The sequence below is a fragment of the Charadrius vociferus genome, unplaced genomic scaffold (assembly GCF_000708025.1).
Source record: "Charadrius vociferus isolate BGI_N301 unplaced genomic scaffold, ASM70802v2 scaffold195, whole genome shotgun sequence".
In the NCBI taxonomy this organism is placed as follows: Eukaryota; Metazoa; Chordata; class Aves; order Charadriiformes; family Charadriidae; genus Charadrius; species Charadrius vociferus.
In genome coordinates, this window is record NW_009648539.1 from 4042153 (window position 1) to 4065084 (window position 22932).

At 39.1% G+C, this 22932-nt stretch overlaps 2 protein-coding genes across 2 annotated transcripts in view; both read left to right on the top strand.

Annotated features, from left to right (window-relative positions):
• The first annotated feature begins 996 nt into the window (after positions 1-996).
• SLC39A6 (solute carrier family 39 (zinc transporter), member 6) lies at positions 997-18569 on the top strand. The gene is made up of 9 exons (XM_009885892.1): positions 997-1713; positions 2949-3129; positions 3401-3570; positions 4856-5068; positions 6660-6729; positions 8084-8461; positions 15369-15449; positions 17456-17646; positions 18417-18569. The coding sequence occupies exons 1-9, from the start codon at positions 997-999 to the stop codon at positions 18567-18569; spliced, it is 2154 nt and encodes a 717-aa protein (XP_009884194.1).
• A 3677-nt stretch (positions 18570-22246) lies between these two features.
• The window catches only part of FAM206A (family with sequence similarity 206, member A), a 5114-nt gene continuing 4428 nt past the window's right edge, over positions 22247-22932 (top strand). The window contains exon 1 of the mRNA XM_009885915.1: positions 22247-22266. Coding sequence (XP_009884217.1) covers positions 22247-22266 — 20 coding nt within the window. The remainder of the gene's footprint in view (positions 22267-22932) is intronic.

The following is a 22932-nucleotide window of genomic DNA, read 5'->3' on the forward strand; positions in this document are numbered from 1 at the left end:
GGCCGGCGCCTGAAAAAGGCCGGGGCCGCCCCCCCCATCCCCGGCCCTGCGCTCGCTGGGGGCCAGGGCTAGGCCGCAGCCTGGGCGCTCTGGGGACGCCGCCGGTGCGGTTTGGGACGGGAACCGCCAGCGCTCGGTGCTGCCGCGGGTCCCGGGGGTGGTGCTGGGGTTTTAAGGCGGATCGTCGTCTTATTGGAAACTGGGACGTTCCCTGCGTTGTGTTCCGTTTTCTGTGCTTCCCTGAAGAGGGGCTGAGGCAGCCCTCCGGCATAGTCCTGCGTGCAAGGCTAGTTTTTAAACATCAGTGAATTCCTGGCCTTGCTAGGGTATTTATGGAATAGTATACATAAACGTTCGCGCCTGTGAACACTTGGCCCACAGCAGTGGTCTGTCTGCCTAGCTGTAGGATAGCAGTGTTAAAACACAGATAGAACATAGCAGCATAATTTTTGTTGTTGTTGTTGTTGTTGTGGAGTGCTGGCTTGCCAAGAGCCCTGGGAAACCAGTGATGGAAAACGTGGACTTATGATTTTTAAGCCGGAACATGTAATTTATAATACTTACTCCTTGCTAAGAGTGAAATTATAAGGCTTCTTTTAAGCACAAGAAAAGCCTGACCTAGAACTCAGTTGTTGCACCCTTGAGGATGCTCTCATTGTTTAGATTGTGTTAGAAAACTGACTCAGGCCAAGCTAAACAAAGGTAAGCTTACACCTGGGGGGGTGTTTACAGCCAGTGACCTCACTGTGGTATGCAGCTTCATCTCCTGTTGCCTGAGGCCATGCATCTGGGAAAAATGCTGAATGTGTAAGAAACTTAAATGGCTCTTCTCTTACAGCATTGATACTTTAAGCAGGGTTTTTTGGGTTTCTTTTTTGTTGTTTAAGCAAATTATGAACATCTATTATCGAGGAAAATGTGATCGGTTTTATGCAAATTTAAATTTTCTTTTTTTTTTTTTTTTCCCTACTTTTTTCACTGCTAAAAGAAACTGCAATGGAGAGTACAGTATTGGTCACTTTCCTTGTATCATTTTCCATACTACTGTGTGAAAGTTACCATCATGGAGTGGAGACAGCTACTGTTGTACATACATCAGAGAGAACTTTTCCAGAAAAGGCAGCTGGCATTAATACTGACTTAGCAGGATTAATACAGAAGTTTCACCTTCAAGAACTTTTTCATCGTTATGGAGAAAACAACTCTCTGTCGATGGAAGGGTTTAGAAAACTGCTCCAGAACATAGGTATAGATAAAATGAAACGGATTAAAATAGACCACGATCATGACCATGATCATCATCATCATCATAATCATGTTTCATTGAGTAAAAACTCTGAGAAGACTGTTTGTCCAAACCGTGAATCTGATGCGAACAGAGACCACAGGAACAGTCACTCAAAGGAATCTCACAAAGTAGAGACTGTAGAACATCAGAACTTTGTACGCAGCAAGAACACTGTTAATGAAATAACGGCATCTGTCATCACCACTCCCACAGGTGGTCACTCTGAATTACAGAATGTGCAACCTGGAGAAGTCAAGCTGGTTAGTCGTTTAGGTCTGACCAGCTCTAATGCTGTTAATGTCACAGGTGGCAGCAATGCAAGCTGGCTTGCTAACAGCAAACCAAATGAATCTCATACTTCGCCGAAGGAATCGGAAAGAGGAAGTTACCTGTATTCTAAACTGAAAAACCAAAATGCCCAAGAGGTGAGACTGATTCTACTGGATTCTTGGGAGTCCAGATGCACTGGGAATGTTGTTATGGCTTATTTGTCAGGTGCTTATCATTTAATTGGGTACAAGCTTTGTGGTGTAACAGTACTGATAGCAAAACACACAGACAACTTTCCTTGAAACTTAACATTTTGAAGGAATGTTGTTGTGTTCACAAACTCCAAGGAAAATATATATGCAATCTGGTTAATTTTAATTTTTTATTTTTTCCTGAAAAGAAAGACTACTTTAATCAAGTATAAAGATACCTTTGGTTTTATAGATTTATTATTTATATATTGTTTTTCATTCTTCGTAATATTTAAAAATACTTCAGATTAAAATCTTGCTGTTCTGCCTTAAAGCCAGAATCTGTCTTGTTTTCCTCATAATGTGGTGAAAGTTAAAAAAGAAAAATCTAGTTAAAACACTGTCACTCTTCTTGAAGCTGCCTTACAAGTGTTAGGTAATTTTATGGCAGATAGCACAGAATTACAGGGAAGTAACTGGCACCTTCTTTCAACCCTGTCCCTCATTATCTTCTTTAAGATTGTATGTAAAGACCAACTGTAAAAAAGATTGCTGCAAAATGTTATTACTTAAAGTCTATAGTTGTGTGGTAGACAGTTTTCTTACCCAATCAGATCCTTCTCCACTAAAGGCTTTAAAAAGCAAGTGTCTCTCTGGGGTCTTAACGTACAGCCATGCCAGGTAATTCAGAGCGGATGTTGTGCAGCCTGTGATCGTAGGTGCTGGATTCATAAGTTGCTACTGTGTTGTGCACAGTCAGAGCAGAAGTACTACTGTTATTTAAGCCCAGCAAGACGGTAGGTCATACAGTGGGGAACTCTTTACTGGCGGTAGCGTATGCAGAACACCTTATGTACAAGACTTTGCATAGTAATCACTTCTATAAAAAGTTATTTAACTTTGTTACTACTTCCTTTAAAACTGAGCGCCTCTAAAACTTTGCACAGTAAAGCATTTGACCCCCTTGTGCTGAGAGTGAGTGATAATTATACATCATCTACCAGGACTCCCAAACTAGCTTTCTGGGCCAGAAGTGGGATGGAGGTACAGTTCTTACTAAATTGGTTTGTTACCAGTTTTTTCATTACTGTTGATACACCTGTTTTCATGTGCCACTGAATTTCAATTAAAATGGGATGTGCAGTCCTTTTGAGATACATTGGTTCTGGTTAATCTTTAACACATGTGTCTTTCCACAGTGCTCCAGCGCGTCAAAACTAATGCAGTCCCATGGAATAGGCACTCAGGTATTGTTAACTGCTACAGAATTTAGTTACCTCTGTCCAGCTCTTATTAATCAGATCGATGGCAAATACTGCATAGTCCATGCAACTAGTGAAAAAGCTGAAACTCCTCCAAAAGGTTACTCTCTGCAAATAGGTAGGTTGTTTTTTTAACATGGAATAAAAGCTTACTGGAAACCCATTTATGTTGGTTATAAATTTGAGAAACTTATTTCAAAGTTGAAAGAAGTTTGTAATTTTCTTTTGGCGCTTGTCCATATCTAGAGAGAAATCTTTATGGCATACCATTTGTTAACACCCTATGAATTGAATGAGCAGGAGTGTTTGATAACAGGAATGTTAAGCAAACAATCTCATACAGCTGTTATTTATTCTTGTTACTTTCTTCTTTTTTTTTTTTTTACCAGCTTGGATTGGTGGCTTTATATCCATCTCCGTCATTAGTTTTCTTTCCTTATTGGGTGTTATATTGGTACCGCTGATGAATCGCGTATTTTTCAAATTTCTTCTAAGTTTTCTTGTGGCATTGGCTGTGGGGACTTTGAGTGGAGATGCTTTCTTACATCTCCTTCCACATGTAAGTATTAATTACTGTTTCATTCATTATCTCAAAGCAGAGAGTTTGACATCTGTCTGTACTTAGTGATAATTTTAATACCTATTAATTAATACCTATTTGGTGAGTCATTTCTCAACCTTGTAAGGTAGATTATTGGATGGAAAGGCTTTCCATTTGGAACTGTTTGTATTATTCACAGTCCTTACAGTGTAATAACTTAACACCATTATCCCCCAATCTGTTTCTTGTTCTTAGTCATATATGCTGCGAAATCACTTACTGTTCCTTGCATGCAAGAATTTTGTGTAAATGTTTTTAGTCACTTATTGCAATGCTGCCCTTTTATTTTCTTTTTCCAGTTTAATGAATTTTAGAAATAGTCAGAATTGCTCACTGTACACTTTAAATGTGGAATACATAATCCACCATTTTCTGTTCTTGGCCACTTAGGTTGGTTGCTTATCCATTGTAATTTTTTTATCAGAATCAAGCATTTCTGAAGTCCTGTGAAAACATGACTTGATAGACTTTGGAGTTACATATTGCTATTATGTAATACGGACAATGAAATTGGAATATGATTACTAAATTTCTAGCTTTATTGAAGCTCTTAAACAGACATTCCCACCGCCCTGCCTCCCCCGCATCCCTAAAAGGTAACTTCTTCCAGCTTTCAGATAAGATGGATAGAAAGGACTGAGAATCCTGTGGTGGTTCCTGACCCTGGCCTGTAATTCATCGGGTTCTTCTTCTTCCTTCCAGTTAATTTTGCATTTGCTATGTGAGGCTATGTAAATCTAAACAAGTGTGAGTGAGGTGTCCCGGAAGTTTGTTTGTTTTTTTTATTCTGAACACACCAGTAGCCATTGAGGAGGGGAAGAGTGTCAGACTTTGTTTAAAGAAGAAAATTACTGCTAAGTTCCTTGTAGAAGAAGGTCTTTGAAGTCTATGAGCTGTCTTAGCTGGGAAAGCCATTGGTGTGCTGTCTGTGACTACTGCTTAAAATGCAGTTTCCTTGACAGTGTCAGGAGTTTTTGTGGGGGCAGTTGTATATCTTGTATTAAGCAGTATGCACATAGCTGCCATGAGAGGATGAATACTGGCCTACTCTGTGTCTTTGCAATGTTTCTTCCTATCGACAGATTTTTTTTTTCTAATTGTTTGAGTTTATATCCAGAGCATTTACCCCATGAAAATTTTTAAGTCTGGACCTCAGACTTGAGGAAAAGAATGTGGAAAAAACTTTTTCTTATGTTATTGGTTCTTTTGAATAATAATTTTCCCCATTTGGTTCTCCCCTTAGTCTCATGGAAACCATCACCATCACCACGAAAAACCGCTGCTTGAACACCACAAAGGCTCTACGTTCAAACATCTTGTTTTTCAAAGTACAGAGGAGAGTGCTTACTTGGATTCTACATGGAAGGGACTTACAGCACTTGGAGGCTTGTATTTCATGTTTCTAGTGGAGCATTTGATCACTTTAATAAAGCAGTTTAAAGACAAGAAGAAAAAGGTAGAGGAACTATTTTGAAGCTATATTGAATTGCATGATCACTTCTGAATACACGTATAAAAAAAACTTGAGTATCATATATTTGTCTGGATTTAATAGTGATTGCTGACTTGATTAGTGTTATAATTTCATTTGTTAGTGACACATGCTTTTAAACTACATGATAACTTTTTTTCTGTGGTTCTGTTACAGAAGAGCTCTGAAGTACTTCCTTAACCAGACATATGTTACACGCTTGTCACCACAGTGAATTGTTTAATAAGCAAATATCCAGTTGCACCCTTTGTCTCAACAGAGTGATTTAAGAATGTTACTGTTTGTTATATAATCACCCTGAGATGTCAGAAGGAAGTAAAAAAACAATCTGAACTGGTTTTATTTTAATTCTCATACTGGATTAAATAAGATGGCCTCGTGCAGTTTTTGTACCCCTGTTGAAGGGGGCACTTGCACAAAACAGAGAAGGGTGGCAGTAAGTGCTTACATAAATAAGCATCCAGCTACACTGTAGAAAGGGACTTCATTAGATAGCATACCATTTGGAAATACTGTCTGCCAAGCCCCCTTCTCTCCCCCCAAAAAAGAAAAGCAATACATCTTTGATTACTATGCTGTTTTTTAATGTGGAAGGTAGATAACTGAATTTGGCAGGTCATACGTGTTGGTAGCTTGCCAATTATTGGTAACAGTTCTTTAAAGACTAGTGTAGCCAGGAGGAAACAATGATGTAAAAGTTAACTGAGTAAAAAAGATACAGTAAAGGCTGGCAATATCTTAAGCTTTGCTTGAAGAAGGTTAGTAAACTACTAATTAATGAGCTTAAATTGCTAATTTCTAGGCTACTGCAATGACTGTTTAGTTTCATTGTTAAATTGGTCATTAAGGCAGCAGTCTTGGAGCAGATGCCATGTAAGCTCTTTGGCTTTGGGCACAGGAGGTTGTGTTAGTGGGGTTTATACTGAAGCTAAAATAACTGCGAGCAACAGGATTGTTTTCCCTATCTCTAGTTAACTTTATTTGCTAAGAGAGGACATGAAGAGTTCCAAGCGAAGCAAGTTTTTTCTGTGTCCTTCTCTCAGCCGCTGGGAAGAGACCTCCCGTTAGACTAATTGTGCCTTATAGATACTGAGTCACTGATCGTAAATTGTTGTGATACAGACATTAGTAAGCAATGATTGGACATCTTAACTTGGTTTTCCTTCAATACACTAGAAAAAAATTATACTGACTTTACAGTGGAAAAGTATTAGTGGAATAACCTTTACTCAGTATTTGGTGTGTTTTGCTTCTCAGAGGAGCCGAGCCCTTCTGCTTATTCCTTATACAAAAATGTGGGGATTTATGTGGGGATTTACATGTGGGGTTTTGTTTGGTTTTTTTGGTTTTATTTTTCCTCCTGTGGAACCTTTCTTGTCTTACTGTACTTAGCTGAGTTTCTAATGTTCCTCTTTTGCGCTCTTTATATGGCTTCTGTGTTGTCCTCTTTCTGTGCAGGGTGCATAAATGTTGTGACTGTAATGTTGCTCATGTATATCCTGAAAAAAAAAATAAGTAAAATATTCATAACTACAGTATTTTCTTTTGGAATAAGAAAAAAACTGAAGATGACGGAGAAAGTAAGAAGTTTTCAGCGAATGAAGAAAAGTTAGATGCAGATGATCGTAAGTCTCAGTAATATTGCAGTTATTTTGTGAAAGCACTCTTAAAAAAAAAACCCCACCTGACTGATGGCAGCTCATAGATCTTCTTACTGTAGGTTGGATCACTACTTGAATTCTCTTCAAAACAAAACCTGTCTGTGCATTGATACATAGAGAACTAGCTCTATTTGCTGCTTTCCTTTAAAAATAATTGATAGGCTAGAGGTAGTGAATTCCCAGGTTTGAAACCTTAAGCCTTTTAATTCTGGACTTAACAGCACAAGTTGAAGTCATTCTGTGAAGCTTTTCTGGCTGTGTCTGTTGCAAATACAGCTGTACCTACTGGTTTCTACACTTCTCTTTAGACTGTTAGATGTTATATAAGTGATCTATTATTTAGATTTCTGTGTATCTTAAGTCTGGATTTTGTTAGTTTAAGTATTTATTTATTTATAAGGTTGATAATCTAAAATCCTGGAGGTTAGTTGAGGTATTTGGACTGCAAATGATCACGTGATCATGCTGTAAGCCAAAACACACCTCACTAGATACTTGTTAGCTCTTGTAACTAAAAGAGGCATTCTATTTTTCAGAATAATTTTATAACTCATGAAAGACTTGTTGATAATGCAGAATAAAAGTGTATTTGTTCATTTAATTGCAGGGGAAGAATTTTGCAAGTTTTAGGAGTTAAAATAACTAATTTTAGTGTGCCACTAATGTTTATATGAGGATGTTTCGTGGCCTGTGATAACCACTTTTGAGTGTTTATTTTTCAGATGTTTGAACTTAAGCTCCTGTATTTATATGAAATACAGGAGTTTCCACAATTATCTATAATGTAATCCTCTTCTGCATTCCTAATCTTTAGCCCTAAGATGACTAAATAGCATATGCTCTCCGGACACTTTGTCTTTCTGAAGCAATTGAACTAACAGTGTTCATGATGTGAAACTGGGACGTAGAGCCTTATGCTGTTGTGTTTAAATTGCACTGGGTCTCAGATTAAAAGCTTTTGTACCTCTTAGGAGCATTTGTGGCCATAATGTAGGCACTGCTTCCATTGCAGGGGACAGAAATGAAAAGGTTTTTCTTACTTTGAAATACTGGGAATTATCTCACAAATCTGTTGTGAGGAAAAAAAAAAAACAAACTAAACAAACAAACAAAAAAACCCCACAAAACCAAAAACCCACAGTTGTGAAAACCCTGGGGGGGGAAGAACTTCTGGTACAAGAAGCTGGGGTGTCAGTCTCAACTTCTAGACTTATTCATTTTTTCTTTACTGCATCACTTGCTCAACTTGGTCATTGTATCTTTGCTTCCTAGGGCATTTTTAAAATGTATAATATTATACTCTGGGTTTTTGTAACAGGGCCTGAGGGCTATCTAGGGACAGACTCTCAAGATCCATCGCCCTTCATTTCTCAGCAGCCAACTGTACAAGAAGAAGAAGAAGTGATGATAGCTCATTCTCATCAAGAGGAGGTTGACAATGAATATGTATCCCGGGGCTGTAGAAACAAATGTCATTCTCACTTACATGATACTCTAGGACAGACAGATCATCTTAGTCATCATCACCATGACTACCATCACATTCTGCATCACCATCATCATCAGAACCATCATCCCCACAGTCACAGTCAGCGCTACTCACGTGAAGAACTGAAGGATGCGGGGATAGCAACTCTGGCATGGATGGTGATTATGGGAGATGGACTACACAATTTTAGTGATGGCCTAGCAATTGGTAAGTGTTAGCTTGGGTACCACAGCTTTTTTTATATGTGAGGACAGTGAAGTTGTCTTGCTGTCACTTATCTCTTTATCTCACTTATCTTATTATAAGGAACATAACTAATTAGTGGTGGATCTTTGAAGCCTAAATTTTTATCTGATAGCAGCTCTGAATGAATGAGAAAAATCTCCAGTTTTAACAACCTGGAGTGACAAATAACTTGTAAGCACATAATTTCTGGTTTATGTTTCTTTAGGAAAGCTATATACTTTGTTTATTTGTCTACTTTTAAAAAAGCTAAAGCTAGTATTTTTTAAAACTAAGGCTAGGCTTATAAGACAATGTTTAGGGCTTAGAGCTGACTATGTATTTCAGTGCCTGCAAGTGCTCAGCAATTATTACTAATTTTTTTTAAGGTAAGTTTGTCGTTTTGGTCACATACAAAGTAACTGTTTTTTGCACTCCAGTCAGGCCATTAGTATCACTGGCTTCTTTATGTATTTTTTTCTCTCCACCTTCACTGGTTATGCAGCAAGGTCAGGTTCTATATTTTGCACATCTGGCTTTGCCTCTACTGAGCCCTGGTTATACATCATGTATAGGTTTCCCCACAGCATTGGTCAGTAGGAAGATGGGAACCTGGTTTCAGTCTGCTTTAGCCTGAATGTTACCCAAATGGATTAGGCATTATGTACATGTGATTTTTGTGCTGTGGGAGGTGGGTATGCATTCATTTTTACCGTAAAATGAATTTGGTCTAAGGCATTGTGTTCTTTAAAGTGTTCTTACACTTTTGCATCGCAGTCCTGTCACATCCCGATTCTCAGATCTTATTATCCACTAAAGAGCAGCATTCCAGTTCCTCCTAGTGCTTGCACTAACCTTCCAGTCTGTGCTGCTTTTTGTATCCTAGGAATGTGTGAGGCATTAATTGATAGGACATTAGTTAGCTATTACATCTCAGATATGATTCATGGAGAAGATACCAATAAAGTCACTATACGTTGCCTTTATTTAGATTTTTGGATTAAGAGTGTCTATATCAATTAAAGGAGTATAGCATAAGTAGATTTCTTCAGATGCTTAGTGTGCTGTACTCAAAACAGGCTCAGCATCTCTTCTTTAAAAAGTATTTAAAAAAAATTATTAAACACCAGTCATACTCTACTCAAAAACTTATTCTTAAAATTGAATGTAATAGTCCATTTTTTGTGTCTTAAATTTAAACTGGTATAAACAGTTATTTTACTTGTAATTGGAACACTTAGCTTTTTGTTCCTTTTTTTGTTTGTGTCCCTGTTTTTCCCTTACATGTTGTAGTTGTTCAGTCTTTTTTGACAATGCTTCAGTGAAAATATTTCTTTATCACAAAAATAACAGATTGAATATTATGTTTTGGACTTCTGGCTGGGAGGTCAGGTTTGGAAACTCCCTTCTTTTATTTCTAGAAGGAGAGCTAGACTCCAGGTGTGTTAACTTACTTTAACCTTTTAAATTTATAGAAAGTGAGGTCAAATCAGTAATCCTCAGTTCTTGTGCTAGTCCTTCATAATCTTGACTTTAATATTTAAGACTAACCTTACAGGTATTGGATTCATTTTCTGCTTGTATAGCATTCTGGGGTCAGTTCAGCAGTATCAGTCTTCCTGTAAATTTTATTGTAAAAACAAGTTCATTCCTGTTTGAGGAGAAAACCCAATAATAACAACTATTTTCTCACAGCAGTACTTAAGAGTTGTTCAGATTCAGTCAATAGTATAATGTGAAAAGAGACCTTATGATTTTAATCTTACTTTTCATGAAAGTTGAAGCACAGAATGTAAATTTCTGATCAGATCAGTAGTGAAAATGTGGTAGAAGGAAGAGGATTTGCATATAAATGACACGCAGAATCAATTACCTCAGCATTAGGGAGATTTGGGAAGGAGCTATGAATTTATAGTTATGAAGGGAAAAGTATGAGGAAGGTTAATAAAGACTTATTGAACAAGTGAGAGCAATAGCTTCTAGAAGTCCTGCTGTGTAGCTTGTTCAGGGTAATGGAAATGTGGGTTTCCTTCAGTTCTGGGTGTGCTCAAAAGTATTACGGAAAAACATTGATTTGATGTTGTGAAAATGCCAGAAGTACTTGTATGGTATTTTCCCGGTATTTAAATGAAAATGTGAATGGTTCTGTGAAGATAGCTTTAGCCAGAGTAACCCTTCACTAAGTTAACTTCATGTGATTTGTTATTCATAGTTTTCCGCAAACCTGTTGTGCTAGTTATGTAGGAATAAGACTCAAAAGTACTTATCTTTTTATTAAAGCATGGAATAGTTGCAGCTAATTCGTACAAAATGATCTTTTGCAATTTGAACTTTTCTGTGTCGCTTCAACTAAATAACTGAAGTGCAGAAATCTATTTTTACACTAATCTTGTAAATCTATTTTTTCTTTAGCTCTTTTTTGAGAAGTGATGTCTTAAAAGTATATTTTAAGATACCATGACACTATTATTAAATCAACTTCTTGAGAGAGGGTAATACCAGATATATCAATGTAGTCTTCAATTTGTGAATGTTTCAAGACATCTTTTTAGCAGTAAAAAATAAAAATAGATATTTCTGTTATTTAAGCCTGTACTTTGGTTGCTATGTATCTGTACAGTATACTGCCATATCAGCCACCCAGGTACTTCGCAAAGCAGTCAGGTTTTCTTTGGCTTGCCTTTGTGGTCCCAAAATTAGATTTACCGTGTGTGATTAAGCTGGATTCTTGCATTTTTAGTTTTCCTCTAATAAGTGATAAGACTGGGAAAACATTGTATAGAGACAGTAATATAGAGGAACTTGTAGATTATTGAGGATGCAGACATGGGAGAAGGTAATTACCTTCTGCCTTCCTCTACTTATCTAGTCTCATCAAACAGAAGTCCAATTGAATGCTGATGAATTCTCCTGTCTTAGTAGCAGTTAACTTGTAGCTATCCTGTCTGTCTCAAAAATCTGCCTCCAGAAATATAAAGCTCTGTTTGGAAGTGGGGAAAGCAGACCGATACCTAGAAAAGATTGATAGTGTTCACTATAACCTCTTTCGCTAGTCAGGCAGCAGTAACTCCTGTCACTTACCTGATCATTACTGTGCGGCCTCCTTGACGATGTTTTGGATTGCAGTGAAAATCACTTCTGCTGAGGGCTTAAGTCAAAATACCCTTTGTCTTGCGTGCTGTGCATCTCTGAATTGGACTTCACAAATAGCGAGAGAAATGGGTGACCTCTAGAGGTCATCTAGTTGAACCCTCTGCTTGAAGTAGGTCTTGGGAACACTAGAGTGGGTCAGTTGTGGTGCTGTACACAGCCAAGCCTTGGAAGCCCCCACAGATGGGGACATCACACCACATCTGTGGCTGACCTCTTCTAGTCTTGCACTACCGTCTCTTAATAAAGTCTTTTTTTATGTCCATCCCAAAGCTCCCAAGTTGTCATTTGCAGCCTCTCCTTCTTATGTCATCTGTCACCACTTTGAAGACTTAAGCTCCTTCATATTTGTGACTGCACTAAAGGTACTTACAAGCTGCTGTTAGACCACCCCTTAGTCTGGTAGAGAGGTTAAATATACCTGGCTCGCTCAAGCATTTAGGCCTTATGCTGTAGACCTCTGATCATCCTGTCAGCCTCTGTTGGACAGTACTCACATCCACCTTGAACTGGGACATTCTGAAGTGGACAGGGAATCCTAGGAACAGCCTCACCAGTGCTTAGCAGAGGGGGATAACTTAGTCTGCTGGCCTTGCTTCTCCTAAGACTACACAGTTTGTGGTTCACTGTACTTGCAATGAGAGCACGCTTCTCTGGGCAGCCTGTTCCAATGCTTCACAAATCTTTCAGTGAATAAATTTTTCCTAACATCTTATCTAAATCTCCCCTGGCGCAACTTGAGGCCAGTGAAGATATTAAAGAAAATGGATCACAGTATTTGTCCTGGTGAACTCTACTTGTTACTACCCAGCATCGAGCCCAGCAGTCCAGCCAATGTGCGATCATCTGTCAAGCCTGTATTTCCTCTGCTCCCAGATGAGACTGGTGTAGGAGATAGTGTCAGAAATTCTACTAAAGTCAAGTTCTGTTATTTTCACTGCTTCTGTCATCTCTGTAGTCAGTTATTTCATCAAACTGGGTCAAGCATTTGGAGAGGGATTTGAAGAGGATAGCCAACATGATCTTTCCAGGAACTGAAGTGAGGCTGAGTGTTCCCTGGGTGCTTTTCTTCACCTTTCTTAATGATGGGAATAATGTTATCCTTTTCTCAGAGTTCCACAGGGGCCTTCCATAGCCATGGCTCTAAACTGTTGCTTCTCTGTTGTTCACTGTCCCTCTATTCCTGGAATGTTACTGGTATCCAGGATCTGGCTTTGTCTATGAAAACTGAGGTGAAGGTGGTGCTGGTGGTTGAGCCTCTTTTTATGTCTACTGCTTGGTTCCCTTCCCCATCCATCAACAGACCCAAATTTTTCCCGAACTTTGTTTCTCAGCTAGCATTCCTGTAGAAATGTTTCTTGTTGTCCTTGGTGTCTTGTTAGTCTTAGCTCCAGCTGTGCTTTGGTCTTCCTCCTTTTTGTTCCATCACTTTTATCTTCCTGTTGCTAATCTGTGTTTTTATTTCTTGTCTGCTTCCTTTTTGAGTCTTAATTCATTAAGACACAATCTGCTCAGCTGGGTGTGTCCTCTTTTGCAAGTCTGTGCACACTGTTAAGCACGCAGTGTAAATCAGCCACCTCTTCTGGGTACCTTTTCCCCTTTGACTGATTCCCAGGGTGTTTTACCCTGCAATTCCTTAAATAAATCAGTCTGTTTCATTAAAATCTAGAGTATTGAGTTTTGCCTCTTCCTTTCCCACTCTTCTGTATTCTGAATTCAGTTACCTCATGCTCACTGGAGCTCAAGATGCCTTTTTTTTTTTTTTGCTGTATTTGCCATAAGGTCTTCCTTGTTTATGAGCAGCAGGTCAAGCAGAACTCTAATCCTGGCTGGCTTTTACATCATTTGTATCAGGAAATCATTGCCAACACAATTAAGGAACATCCTGGATTGTGTACCCAGTGCTGTTACCTTCACGGCTGAAAACTCTCATATGAATGGGTGATGTCTTGTGTGGTTGTTCACAGGTAGCTTTATCCACCGCGTTTTCTTGGTTGGGCGGTTTGGAACCGTGTTCCTAGTGTTACTCTGATCTTGACCAAGAGACTCAATAAGCACAAGGAACTGCGTTCATATGTAGTTTTTATACTGGAGCTCTGTGTAGTCAAGGAACTCCTTTATGTAGAAAGGCGCAAAAAAACCCCCATGACTTTTATTCTGTCTCTTCTAGGCAGTCTGCATTCATCCATCACAGGCCAAACAAGTTTTGGTGGTGTCTCTACAGCATCATCCAGGCAGGCTCCGGGCAAGCAATAGACATCCCTGGGCAGTAGCTCTGGTCAGCAGGTCTGCCTCTGCCCTGTATCCTGCATGAGAGGGAATCTCCTATCGCTAAAAATCTTTTATTTCATTTTGTATTGCTGGCCCTAATCTGATTTGCTGAACAAACATTCTGGGCTGCGCAGAACTCATTTATCTCACTGTGTCCAGGGTTGTGACCATGTCCTTTAGATTAGCAGCTGCTGCTGGGGGCAGAGGGTTCTTCCTTTTGCCAGGCTTCACTATTTTCAAATTTTACCCATCTGGGAGTTCACATTTCCTGTTCCAGCGCTGCTTTGGTCCTGCCTTCCTCTTTAGTCTGAAGGGGCTTGGCCTTTTGCGTCTGTAGAATCTTTTCTGAAGACTCTGTCAACCCCCTGTTTGCTATTGCTCATCCAAAGATGCCTGCTCACTACTTCTTGCATCGCCTTCACTGGGTGCTACAGCATGCACCCCAGAGGTAAGGTTGCTGTTGCCCTCACTGCAGGGAAGGAGCATGAGTCACTTCTTGCAGCTGAAATTGTGGACAGCAGTGTCCACCCTCATGAGTTACATCTGGGTAGAGGCTGCTGGAGTACTGGGAGTAGCAACCTCAGCGGAGAGAAGGGGTTGTCTCCTGTGGTCTCGTTGATGTTGTAGCTCTTCCTCTGCGAGCAGTACTGCTGGGTCCCTTGCATGCCAACTACTGTGACATGGCCTTATGCTTCTTTTGGCTGTTGGTTGGCAGCACCTTGTTTGCTGGCATGCTCCTGGTAGCAGCTGAAGAGGAAGCTGGATGTGGTTCTGCTGCACCCTTTGGGGAGTCTCTCCATGCAGGTGGGGACATCCCCTGCTGTGTGTGAGTTGTGGTTCAGCTCTTCAGCCCTGCTGCGTGCTGCTTCCTCCTGAGCTGCTGGCAAATAAGAAAAATAGCAACAGGAGGAGTGGAGAAAACAAGATAAGGACTGTTGAACTAGTTTAAGGGTTTTTGTGTGGTGTTTTTTTTTCTCTCCACTTAAGGTCTGATAGTTCACTTATGTGCAAGCTGTCTAGAACTCACAATCTTCACTGCTGATTTCATGTGACTATATAGCCTCTCTTACTGTTGAATTGGTTTCCCTTTTTCCAGTGACTGACTCTGAGGCAGTTGAGCTGCCTTCTTCCTTTTGTATCTTTAAAATGTCTTTTCTAACAACATTTTCATTTATTACACCTCTCTGGGCAAGGTTGTGTTGTTGAAAGGCATAGGGCCCAGTTCAGAAATAAGATAGTGAAATTTGATTTGCTTTAATTTGAGAATACTACTACATTGCTTCTGATTTGGAAACTTATGAATTGTAATCAACAACTGTTCAGTTAAAGTTTAAATGCTTCCACAAGCATAAGGAAACAAATACTTAAACTAGTATGCCTGTCGTGTATTCTTGTACCAGATTCAGTGCTTCTGCACTTAATGTCCGAATATGCAGTAATGTTTGGTGTGTTTTTTCCTGTCTCTTTGTAGGAGCAGCCTTTACTGAAGGGTTATCTAGTGGTTTAAGCACTTCTGTGGCTGTATTTTGCCATGAGTTACCTCATGAACTAGGTAAGACCCCAGTATTTCCATATGGTGCAGGTATAGGTGCTTACAGGTGTGCTTTGGAAAATTATCAGTGATTTTATTCTGTGGCACAATAAAATTTGATCAGAAAACTTCATCCGTGTCAGATTGTCTACTCAGGAATACTTTTAACTTATTTAAGAACTGTTTTATTGATTAATTCAATTAATCTTCTTTATAAAAATCTAAATCTTTCAGCTGCTTTGTTTAAAACTCAGTGCCTTTTGCAGTTACTTACAACTTGTTCTGTATAGTTCGGTTGTAGTTTTTATTCTCCTTAACAACATAAATTGTGAATTGCAGGAGAATGCATGTCAGAACTTGCCCTTCTCACATCTCTGTTTAATTTTATTCTTGTGTTTGTGCTGTTAAAAGGTCAAAATTAGTCTTTAATTTAAACTTGGAACTCTTTATAAATCTTTCCTAGAAATAATTTATCTTCCAAGCTTAAGTGATATTTAAATTCATTACCATAATTTCTCATGGGAGTGCATGTGTCCGATGTTGCAATATTTGGCCCTTTTGCAGGGCAGCTTGTGAGAACAGGATGTAGCTGCTTAGTTTAACTTGGAATGAAACTGATTGTTCCAATTGTCGCATCATTTTGAATGTGTGACTGGTATTTCTTTCTTTGCCGTCATGGCCACAGTCATACTTGGTGTATAGAATGAGGAAAGAACAGTTTGCTTGCACTTTTTTAGGGTTTAATTCCCTAGAAAGCTGAATGTTCAACTTAATTTAATGGAGCTTGTAAACCAGTATGTGTATACGTCCAACTAGTTATTAAACAGTGTGATAATTTGTCTGTCCGTACAATAACGTTATACAGAAATACATTACTCTGGAGAAAACATACTGGTTTTATGATGTGGGAGGAATTGAGTCCTGTTCATCTTAATATTAGTTCCATGGAAGTCGTCAAACTTGTATTAATTACATGTACTAAATGTTGTTAGTACAAATATACAAAATTCATGTTATGAATCTGATAAATTTTAAAATATTTTTCTTGCTTCCAAAACCAACAGGACATTTGAATCTAAAAATTAAGTCATGCTTTTTTAATCGGCGCAGAAAACTTGATAGAAATACTTTCTTTAACAGAGGACATGAAGTGGCATAGGAATACTGAAACATGGGGCTAGCTGAAGCTAGCTGAGGATAAAATTGGAACATTCTGTTGCTAATGCTCAACAGTGTTTATAATATACCAGTTCATTTTAATTGCAATATCTTGTGGGAAAAGCTGTTGTAACAAATTACTCAACTTGGCTTTGAAGATTGCTTTTGTTTACTTTAACTGGAGATAACCTACATTTTTATACAGCATCCATTTTATTTCCAAATAATAAGCTTATATTATTTTACTGTTTTAGATATAATTTGTCTGAACAACAACAAAAAAATCTGTTCTGAAGGATGGACAGCCTGTTTCTGGCTGGTAGTCCATCATTCCTTCAAGTAAAATAAGATCTTAAGGATCACTTACAGAAATTAGTAAAGAAATTATTTCTAAACTTAGGAAACAGCTAGACTTAAAGTACAAAGAGCAGTTAAAGGATAATAAATGGAATCATCACCATTGCTTTATGCAATTAAGTGTGAATATTTGCTTTATGCAATTGCTTTATGCAATTAAGTAGGAATATTTATTTTTGAAAATTCTTTAGAATGCTCATGCATATCAGGTACTGCAGTATTTTACAGTGTTGGTTCAAACGCAAACTACATGAAAAACTGTTTCTTCCAAAAATCCTAAGACTTTAAGTCTTAGTAAGTTCTAAACTTACAATGTTTGCTGCTGTGTTGTTCATGTGCGCTGTTTAATTTTCTGTCCGCCAATGACTTCTGATTTTATGAAGGAAAAAAAATAAGACAGATGACAGCATAAAAATAGCTTTTTAATCTTGTAAGTAAGAGGAGAACTCATGACTACTGAAATAGTTACCTGAGGATGAGAACTTTTTTTGTTTTTTTTCCCCCTGTCATAGGAGATTTTGCTGTACTTCTAAAAGCTGGTATGACTGTCAAGCAAGCTGTGCTTTATAATGCTCTGTCCGCTATGCTGGCCTATCTTGGAATGGCCACTGGGATTCTTATCGGTCATTATGCAGACAATGTTTCAATGTGGATATTTGCACTTACTGCTGGCTTGTTCATGTATGTGGCTCTTGTGGATATGGTAAGTAGCTAGACCTACTTGAATTTATATAACATCATTTAAGAATTAATCCTAATTATATTTTGATCTCAAATTCTTCCATCTTTTTTCCCCTCAATTACCTCTTTCTGTGCTTGAATGTGCTGATGACTACGCAGTGTAAGTGCTCAGTTAAATGTTCAGATGGAAGATCGCTTTTTTTTAGATTACTGTAGGAACAGAGAATTTCTCCCTTAGTTGTGAAACAGAAGCAGTTAACAGCAGAAGTAGAGTAAAAAATTTGCTTCTGACAATGGCTGGAATAGCAGATAGCCAGTAAGACTGCAAGTTGCACACTCGGCTCCATCAAATGTGCTTCGGCTTTTGCATTAAATCATTACTGCTTCTTGGGATGAAGACAGAATTGTATTAAAACCTGTATTGTACCTCAGAATTGTGTTTGTATGGAAGTACAAAGTAGTGAAAGCTTAACTATCTTAAGAATAAAATTCTTGGTGTGGCTTGATTAAATCAGTTGGTAAATAAGTCAGCAATTTACTCAGGATATGATTAAGACATCAGCATAATTATCATGAAAACAGTAATTAGAACATTACAGTCTCTAAATATGAAAGTAGACTCTGATTGTGTTGTTCATGTTGAGTGACTCCTAATTCGAGGAGTAGTGTTAATCCCGTCAACAGGAAAGACCAGAGGAGTAAGAGTCTGCTACCTTATGCTTTATGGTTGAAGAACTGGGTTTGAAGCAACTGTTTATTTTGAAGGCATTTAATGCTTTCTCATTTATTTAGGTGCCTGAAATGCTCCACAATGATGCCAGTGATCATGGATGTAGCCGCTGGGGATACTTCCTGTTACAGAACGCTGGGATTCTGTTGGGTTTTGGGATAATGCTGCTTATCTCTGTATTTGAACATAAGATTGTATTCAGCATAAACCTGTAGGTTGCCAGGAAGACAGCTTGGTGTTAAATTATAAGTGGTAGGTTTTTTTCTATTAAATTCCTTAATGAAAAGGTACGTTTGATATAGACTAGATATTTTTATTGATGTGCTTTGTTGTTGTGTCCCTCCCTTTTTCCCCTGATAGAACTGGACACTAAGGTGTTGGCTTTTTTTTTTTACTTAGGATTTAGTATTGCATATGGTACCGTGGAAAGTTTTACTTAGTAAAACATGGTGAAAGTGCCAAATCTATTAAAGGAGTATTGTCTGGGAGGTTAGGGGTTTGTTTTTTGTAGTAAATTTATTTACTGTATGTAATTATATGGAACATTTTTTTTTACTTCAATGGTTTTGTTGGTTTGAAGAAATGACAGTGGTTTTATTTTAGCACAATCAAAATCAGTGGATACAAAGCACAGTGAACAGTGTAAAACAAGAAAAAAAAAAAACACCTGTAGTGGGTAGGATATGGTTATCTTCGTAGAAATGTCTGTTCTGCATCCACCTAGTTTACACGGAGTGGCAGATGAGTCCACTTCATCCTTTTTGCGGTGGTTCTTCTCTCAATAGCTTGTGGTTTCTTTGTCTTGTTCCAACTGGTTTCTACTTCAAACAAATTCTTGTGTAATCCCACTTTAAGTGTTTGCACCAAATGTTTTCCTTGTTTCGTCCCTTCTGATGTGAGTTGCTCTTCACCGATTTCTCAAATTAGCAATGAAAGTACAGCTATTAGATTGTATGAGCATAGATCTAGCTCTAAAATATGTAAATTGCGTCAAAAAGACTTATAAGTAGTCCTATATCCCACTTATGCTGCCTGAAATAGCAAAGGTATATAAAGTCATCAAGGGGAGGAGTGCTACAGGCTGAGACAAATAGTCACCTCAGCAATTTCCTTAAGTGTTGATTTACTTTGGGAAATGAGCTGGAGTGGGAGGGCTGACTACCTCTAGTTCAGTGTGATTGCACACAAACCTGTGCTTGCAAAACAGTTATGTTCTTTGCAACAACTAAAGCTGAGAAATCTAGAACAGCAAAATTTCTTTGACAGCATATATTGGGAAGCAGCATATTAAGGATAATTATAAGTGTCTTAATATTCTAATCACTCTGAAAGTAACTGAAGGATGGAGAAGGATGAAAAAGACAATGGCAAAATAAATAAATTCCTCATTTTCAGGAAAGCTAAACTTTAAACAACTTCTAGATAATGAATAAGTAACAGAACTGTAGTAACTTACCTAGCTAGCTTTAAAAATCCCAGAGATAAACCAATTAGAACTTATTTCTGATTCAACTTTACCACTGCTTCACATCATCAACTGAATAAAAAGCTTGAACAAAGAGGAAGTGTTTGATAATACTGTGTCTAACAGGTTAAAACAGTCAGAAAGCAAAAACGACTGTATTGCCTCAGAAATAGATGTTTGGAATGAATTGAGGTTTGTGTTTTGGTTGGTGGGTTTGTTTTGGTTTTTTAGCTAGTTAAGAAATGGAGATTGCAGGAGTTTCTGCAAACAGTGGAATCTTGGCTTTTCCTCCTCCTTCAGTCTTTCCTCAGGTTAACAAGACTGAGATCTGCTCATCTTTCCACAGTGATGAAATCCTGTTCCCTGTCTCCTTCGAAGTCGGGGGTAGGGAAAGGTATACTTCCTTCAGCTCTGCTGATGCATCTTGAGGGGAGCACTAAGCTGTGGTGGGTCTCATCAGCTCCCCCCGATCTGCCTGTGTATGCACCTGTATCTGTCTTTGCTTGGTGAGCAGCTGTGTGGAGGAGAGAAGAACAAACTTCTCTCTTGGAAGCACTCATTTTCTTCTCCCCGACATACTTTCCATCGCTACAAACTGCTCTGGTGCTGGGCTTTCATCTCTAACAAGAACACTGACAAAAGCATTCCTTCCCTTCATCAAGCACTTTACAGTTTGTGTTTCTTTTATTCTATGCTGTTGCATTTTGATTAAATCTCTGGACTACTGTTAGAAGCACAGCTCTGAACAAAGGGCGGATGCAGTCTGCCAGAGGAGTTCCTCAACTTGAGGTGCAGAAGAGTCATGCTGTGGTACGGTAGCCATCTGCTGAATTTTCATAGCATCTCCTTTGATCATGCATCTTGTGCTGTTTTTACTCTGTTACAGCAGTTGTATTCCACTGTTCCCAAACTTGAATTGGTAGTATCTGTGACTATGATGAAAAATGGATATACATCTCCCCATTGCTTCTGTGTCTCTGAAGAGATGGTAACTTCTATTTTTTTTTTTTTCAAAGGATCTAAATTCCTATGACACTTCTGCCCTTACCTGTGCTATAACCACTTCCTCACTTTGTAGCTAAAACGATGGCTAAAACACAGCTGCTGATCCTCATCTTTCCTTTGCTCAGATACCAGAATCTTTGGCTCATCGAAAGCTGTTCAGTTTCTGGTGTATGCATGTCCCAGCTTTCTTTAGGAAAACAGAAAACTCAACCCTACCCCAACACAGACACACATTGAACCTGCCAAAACTGAATTTTTCATGCCTTTTCCTGTACTGACCTCCCACCTTGGCAGTCCCACCTCATTCCAGATTTTCCAAAACGTGGCTGCTTTTCCTTTGGCAGTCTCTTCCTGATGTATCTGTTGCAGTTGAACGTGCCTCTCTTTGGAGTGGTCTGACTTGACCCTGACCTGTGTAAATGACTCTTGCCTTTGCTGGGGGTGATGGTGCTGGTCACCACGGGAGCTGATGCGCCTCAGTTTGTGCTCCTGTACTGCTCCCCACGAGCAAGGTGAATTCCTGGGGAAAAAACCCTCAGTACGGCTTCACTTCCCCTTCCCTCCAAACCTCTCATCACAGCGCTGTTCCGCTGAGATGAGGTGTCTGAGATGTGACATCACTGCATCCTAGTGGGTTTTGTAGGGCTTGGGTACTGTGTTTAGCGGGGGTCTGGGAAGCCACCATAAATTGCGTGGGCTGTAGCCCGTGGGTCTTTCTCCTTCTGTCCTGCACCCTCAGCCCTTAAAGAAATCGGGCCTGTGCCATCTCCTTGGTTATGAGGGATTTTGGACTTGGATGGGTCCCACCTCAGTTCACTTTGAGTTTTTTACTCATGGTTTCTGTTAGCCTGCAGCCTTCACAGCTGCTTGTTCAGCTGGGATTTTCTTGCCTGGGTGGTGGGTGTGAAATGGGAAGCAGGCTTGTTGCCCAAGGGATTTTTAAGATCAGTGATTAAACGATGGAGATAAATCTACAAGTTTCAGTCAGTTCTTGGCTGGTGTTTGATGTAATCAACTGACATTAAAATATGTGCGTATCGGTACGCATTGTTAAAGTAACAACCTGAAAAATAAACCGCCTTTAGAGCATGTGGGCAGAAGTGGCTGGGTAAGCGAGGCAGGAGCACATCCCACCCATTCTGTGGCTCTTTAATGCTTGGTGGAGAGATGTCCATTATGGACAGCTGTCCAAACTACTAGTTGAAAAGACTGTAGAGTGAAATCTCCTGTAGGCTTGTACCAGCAAGATGACAACAGGTTGGGTGGTTTTTTTTGTTTTAGTTTCTCAGCCTTATAAAGTAAACTGCATCTGTAGCAATGTACTCGCATTGAAAATACTTGTGGTTTGGCAAACGGATGGGGCAGAGGCCTCTGAGCAGCCCTTTGGTGTTCTGCATATATTTTTCTGCAGCAGTTTGTAACATGCCCGGCTATTCCAGCAGGTAAATGGAAGTGTGTCTGTCTTGTGTATCCATCTGTATCTTAATTATGGTACAGACCTTAATTCTACAAGCTGTTACAGCTGCCTTATTTTGTGCCTGTGCTAGGTGCAGGTAAGCAGAGTAGGCAAACAATGCTGGACTCAAAGTTGTTTTCTTTGTAATGTGTTCTTAAGCTTTTGGCCTGAAAAGGTGTCGTGTGCAGTTACTGTATGCAGCGAGAGTCAAAACAAAGGTGTGGAAGTTCTCACCTGCGGTTCCGGGACCCTTTCCCTGCCCCGTTGTGGCCGGGGCACCTCAGAGTGATGCCAAATGTCTGGTGGGACATTGCATTTAAAATACGGTGAGGGCTGAAGTGTAATTCACAGCAGCTCTCCTGCTGCCTCAACTGGGAGAGACCGGCATCGTTACAGTTTCTGTGGAAAAACTGGGTCCTTCTCTTTGCCACAAGCAAGAAGCAAAAAGATGTTTTTGTGAAACGTGTGGTTATTGAAAAGATTTTTTTTTTTTTTTTGGTCCATATATGATCACGGTAGCTGTTACTGTATTGCTGCGTGCTAGAGAAAATAAACCACTGAACCAAACGCTGCCTTTTCCCGTGTTTTCTTCGTTGATTTACCTTCTTGGGGAAAAAATTAAATGAAAAAAATATTTTTTTTTTTTTTTTTT